This window comes from Camarhynchus parvulus, chromosome 27 (genome assembly GCF_901933205.1).
Source record: "Camarhynchus parvulus chromosome 27, STF_HiC, whole genome shotgun sequence".
Taxonomy (NCBI): domain Eukaryota; kingdom Metazoa; phylum Chordata; class Aves; order Passeriformes; family Thraupidae; genus Camarhynchus; species Camarhynchus parvulus.
Window position 1 is genome coordinate 4,719,277 of NC_044597.1, and position 5,374 is coordinate 4,724,650.

The following is a 5,374-nucleotide window of genomic DNA, read 5'->3' on the forward strand; positions in this document are numbered from 1 at the left end:
GCCTCTGGAAGCACAAAGCCAAACCACAGAGGGAAATCCCCCCCCCGCTCCCGAACACCCTCCTGGCTCCCAGGGCCGGCTGTCTGTGGGGACACCGGGCAGGGACCTGGGCTCAGCTGGGGTCCCCAGCCTGGCCCGTGTCCCCCGGCCCTCCCACTGCCACCCCTGCTGGGGGAGACAGCTCTGAGAGCTCCGAACTGCCCCAGATCCCCGCAGGAGGGGCCGGGAGTGCCTCGTGAGCCCCCTCCTCACAGTTCCTGTAACTGGGCTCCATTTCGGGCAGATGTGGGGGGGGCACAGCCCCAGCCCCTCACCCTGCGCCCCCGGCCCCTCTGGCTGCTTTCCCAGGGACTGGAGAGCCTGAGGTTCTGCATGGAAGCGTCTCCCCCAAAGCAGGGGCACCCCAAAGTGCGGAGGAGCAGAACCGACAGATGCTCAGCCTGTTTATAAACGGGGCACAACCAATACCCCACAGAGTTTATAAATAAATCCAGGCCGAGGGGGGGACGGGACTCCCCAGCCCCTCCTGGGGTCCCCCTGCCCCCTGTCCATGATTTGGGGGGACCCTGGGCCGAGTCCTGTCCCGCTGGGACGGCGCACAGGGCGCGGGGTCACTGCAGAGCGTGACCGAGCAGGACATCCCTGCCCATCCTTGTCACCTTCTTCCTCCTCTCCTTCCTCCTCCTCCTCCATTCGCTGGGTTCCCCCAGGGCTTCGCTGGGCTCCCAGTCCCCCGAGGGGGGCAGCGGCAGAGCGTCCCCCCGGTGTCCCTCGGTGTCCCTCGGTGTCCCTCCGTGTCCCTCATTGTCCCTCATTGTCCCTCCGGATGCTGCGGCGCTGGAGCGGCGGCAGTGTCACATCATGGGGGCCCTGGGGATGGCGTCCTGCGGGTGGGGCTGGTACCAGCCCCCGAAGGTGTTGATGTAGCCCCCGGGGGGCAGCGGGGGGCCCTTGCCGGGCCCGGGGAGGTCCCAGAGCGGGGGGAGCCCGGGGGAGAGGGGGGACAGGGCGGGGACGCTGTGCGGGGTCTGCTCCCCCTCGGGGGCACCCGGGCCCTGCTTCATGATCTTCTTGTACTTGGAGCGCTTGTTCTGGAACCAGATCTTCACCTGGGGGCAGAGACAGGGGGGTGAGGGGGGAGGAAGAGGCCAACACCCCCTAAATCCCCATCTTTAACCATCACAGACCCCCGGGCCCCCCTTGACCCCGTTCCTGCGGGGGTCTGGGGCACGGAGCGGGCTGGGAGCCCAACCCTTCACAAGGCACCTCTGTGGCGGGGGGAGATGATGGGGAGAGGCCCCGGGAGCGTCCCCGGGTCCCCCTGGCCGTGCCAGCCCCGCCGGGAGCCGGTGCCGGGGCTGGGCCGGGCCCTGCTCATTCCTCCCCGCGGTCCCCCCCGCGCTGCCGGCAGGTTCCCACTTGTCTCCTCTTCCCCGGCTTTATGAGCTCGCTTCGCCCCTGGCTCCGGGGCTGCACCGCTGCCGCCTGCCTGTCTCTCCCCATCGCCTTCAAAAACCCACTCGCCCCGTCCCGCGGCCCGGGGCCGCCCAGCGCCGGGCACGGCCGGGCCGCCAGCCAGGCTCCGGGGCTGGGAAAGTCCCGCTGCCGCTGGGAGGTGCGGGCAGGGGCGCCCCAAACCCGAGCCCTGCGGGCCCACCGGCGCCAGCTCCCCCGCCGCGGCACGGCTCGGCTCGGCTCGCTTCCAGCCGGGCACGGAGCCGGCCCCGGTGGGGCACAAGGCGGTGTCCCGGTGGGCACGGCCGGCCTCGGTGGGCACACGGAGCGTGCCGGGGGTGTCCCGGGCCGGGCGGTACCGGCTCCGGGCCGTACCTGGGTCTGGGTGAGCCCCAGCTGCGCCGCCAGCTCGGCGCGCTCGGGCAGCGCCAGGTACTGCGTCTGCTGGAAGCGCTGGTTCAGCGCCTGCAGCTGCACGCTCGAGTAGATGGTGCGGGGCTTGCGCAGCTTCTTGCCCTTCCCGCCGAGCCGCAGGTCCCCGTTGGAAGCAGCCGGAGGCTTCTCGGCCTCTGCGGAGAGGGGGAGAGGAGCCACGGAGCGTCAGATGCACTGAGAGGCTAAAAAACCACTGAAAACCACCCCTAAATCACCCCAAAGCACCCAAAATCACCCCAAAACCACCCCAAAACTACCCCAAACCATCCCAAACTACCCCAAACCATCCCAAACCATCCCAAACCGCCCCAAACCACCCCAAACGACTCCAAATCATCCCAAACCACCCCAAAATTATCCCAAACCATCCCAAACCACCCCAAACCATCCCAAACCACCCCAAAACTACCCCAAACCACCCCCGTGGCTGCCGGGGGTGTCTGTGCAAGGGAGGGAGATCAGTGAGGGGGGAGCTGCTCCTCTCTGGTGTTTAAACCTCGAGGAAAGCAGAAGGAGAGGAGGAGGAAGAGGAGGATGGGAGCGCTCAGGCAATGTCACCGTCCAGGTCCAGCAGCACGTGGGACACAGGTCGCGGCCTGTGCCCAGCTTGGGGGGCCGAGTGGGGACCCCCGGGGGATGGAGGGGCACCAGGATGGACCCCCCTGGCCCGGGGGAGCCCCCGGGGCGCTCTGGGGGTCCCTGGCCTGCTGTCACCCACTGCTGCTCCCTGTCACCCAAGGAGCACGGCCAGGGATGGGCTCGGGACCCCCGGGGATGGGTGGGGGTCCCAGGGGGCACCTGGGGGTCTGGGCTGGTAGGAGCTGATGCTCCCCGTGCCCGCGGCTCCTCGAAGCCACCCACGTGTCCCCTGCGGGTCAGGCCGCTCTGGGAGGAGGGGGGACACCCCAACCCCAACCCCCAGCACCCCCCAGGACCCCGCACCGAGCCCAGCCCGGCCCAGCCCCGCAGCGCTTCCGACGGCTCCATCCCGGCTCCATCCCGGCTCCATCCCGGCTCCATCCCGCCTCCATCCCAGCTGTCCCGGCCCGAGGGTGCCCGGGGTGGGTCCCCCCCCGCCTCCCGCGCCCCCCTTACCTGTGTCCGGCAGCCTGGCCGCGGGGGCCGGGCCGTGCGGGGCGCCGGGGGGCGGGTAGGGCAGGTAGGGACCCCCGTGGGGCGGCGGGGCAGCAGCGCCGGGGTACGGGAAGGGCCCGGGCCGGCCGTAGGAGGAGAAGGGCGGGGGGTCGTGCTGGGGGGGGCCGTGCAGGGGGTAGTGCTGGGGGGGCCGAGCTCCAGGAACGCGGCTTTGGACGGGTCGGAGCCCAGCAGGGTCTCGGCCATCGAGCTCATGGTCATGGTCCGGCCGGGCCGGGCCGGGCAGTGCCCGCAGCCCCCGCGGCAGAGCCGGGCCGAGCACGACGAGCCGAGCCGAGCCGAGCCGAGCCGAGCCGAGCCGAGCCGAGCCCCCGCCGCCCCCCGACGGCTCCGGCTGCCGCGGCCCCGGGGATGCCCCGAACGCCCCGCCCAGCCCCGCCCCCGCAGTGACGTCACGCCCGGGGGCACCCCCGTCACCCCGTGCCCACCCCCCCCGTGTGTGGGACCCCCTTCGAGACCAACCCCCCCCGTGTCACCGTGACCCCTCCCGGGGGCGGGGGACACCCCGAACCCCCCCCGTGTCCCGCCGGTGTCCCCGGGGGATGGGGGTGACCCTCGGGCAGGTTTTGGGGGGTCACCCATTCTCAGGGACCCCTGCGGGACACGGGGCAGCCCCGGGAGCAGCGGGGGCCGCTCGGGGGACACGGCGGGGCCGGACGGGGGGCGCTCCCGGGGTGCCAGGCGGGGGTGGCACCTCCCGAGCCACCCCCGGTCCCCCCGGGGCTCCTTCCCGGCGTGGGCAGCGCCCGGTCCCCGCGGGCCCGGCTCCCTGCGGGTGACAACCGGCCCGGCCGCGCCCTCCGTGACCCCGGAGCGGCCTCGGTCCGGGGGGAGGCCACAGCGGGGACAAAACCCCCGCTCGGGGTCACGGAGTTGCTGTCACTGCCTTTGGCGGGGGCTGCGGGGCTGCGGTGGCTTTGGGGACGGCGGGGTGACACAGCGGGAAGGGAGCGCTGTCCCTGCGGGAGGAGTGGCCCCGCGGGCGGTGACAGCGGCAGGGACGGTCCCTGTCCCCAGCCCTCCCTCAGGCCCGTATCAGCCGCGTCTCCGTGCGGCCACCGGCTCTGAGTCAGCGCTCCGGTATAAATAACGCAGCTGCGGCCGAGGCCGGGACACGCGGGGACCGCGTCCTGCCCCGCGCTCGGGGACAGCCCGGCCTCACCCTCCGCTGGTGCCCCGTGTCCCCAGCCCAGCCCCGGTGGCACCTGGGGCCATTGCCGGGTCCCTGACTGTCCCCTGTGCCAGCACGGAGCTGTCCCCGCGGTGACCCTCAGGGACAAGGGGGGCTCCAAATCCCACAACAGCCGTAAAGTGGCTCCAAATCCCACAACAGCCTCAAACTGGGGAGTGGGGCGAACCCTCGGGGGGACACAAAACTCCGGGGACCAACAGGGGATGTCCCCAAGCCCAGCCAGGCCAAGGGGGGGCGGAGCAGCAGCCGGAGGAGAATTCCAGAGGAGAATTCCAGATGTTTGCAGCCCTGGCTGCTCCTTGTGCCCGGGGAGCCGGCCCAGGAGGGAAGGGAAGGGAAGGAAGGGAAGGGAAGGGAAGGGAAGGGAAGGGAAGGGAAGGGAAGGGAAGGGAAGGGAAGGGAAGGGAAGGGAAGGGAAGGGAAGGGAAGGGAAGGGAAGGGAAGGGAAGGGAAGGGAAGGGAAGGGAAGGGAAGGGAAGGGAAGGGAAGGGAAGGGAAGGGAAGGGAAGGGAAGGGAAGGGAAGGGAAGGGAAGGGAAGCTCCCCTGATCTGCTTTTATCCCGCTCCTCACTTTCCCCGGTGACTCAGCCCCACCGGCTGCGGGGCGGGTGCCGGCTTGCCGGGATCAGCTCCCTCCCGGCCCCGCTCCCTCCCGGCTCCTCACGCGGAGCTGGGGGCACAAAGGGGGTGCTGGGCTGGGGTGGCATCCCCCCCCCCCCACGTGGGGAATCCCATAAATGTCCCAGAGCTGGATCCAGGGGGACACAGGCCCTGTCACCAGCCCCTCGTGCTTTCTCACCCCTCTGCTGAGAGGTGGGTGGAAGAAATACCCATAATTAATAAAAGTACCCCAAAATGTCCAGCCTAAAGCAGGGAGCCGAGGCTCCTGTGCCAGGTGCTGCAGGACGGTGTCCCCAGGGCTGTTTGGGGACAAGGTGGCAGGAGCAGGGCGGACACCCAGGGTTCAATTCCCTACTGGGGTGAAGGGGCACAGCTGTGTTCCAGCAGGGGTGGAAGGAGGGACAGGATCCTCCCCATCCCATCCCACCCCACTGATCCCACCCCATCCCACTGATCCCATCCCATCCCATCCCATCCCGTCCCATCCCACTCCATCCCATTGATCCCATTGATCCC

The 5,374-nt window shown here is 70.5% G+C and overlaps 1 protein-coding gene across 1 annotated transcript; it reads right to left on the reverse strand.

Moving 5' to 3' along the window:
• Positions 1-565: 565 nt before the first annotated feature.
• Positions 566-3,246, reverse strand: DLX4 (distal-less homeobox 4). Its single transcript, XM_030966346.1, is given in 4 exon segments — positions 566-1,109; positions 1,831-2,024; positions 2,986-3,174; positions 3,177-3,246. Coding segments are annotated over 4 exon segments (708 nt in total). The 3' UTR covers positions 566-854.
• Between the last annotated feature and the right edge of the window lie 2,128 nt (positions 3,247-5,374).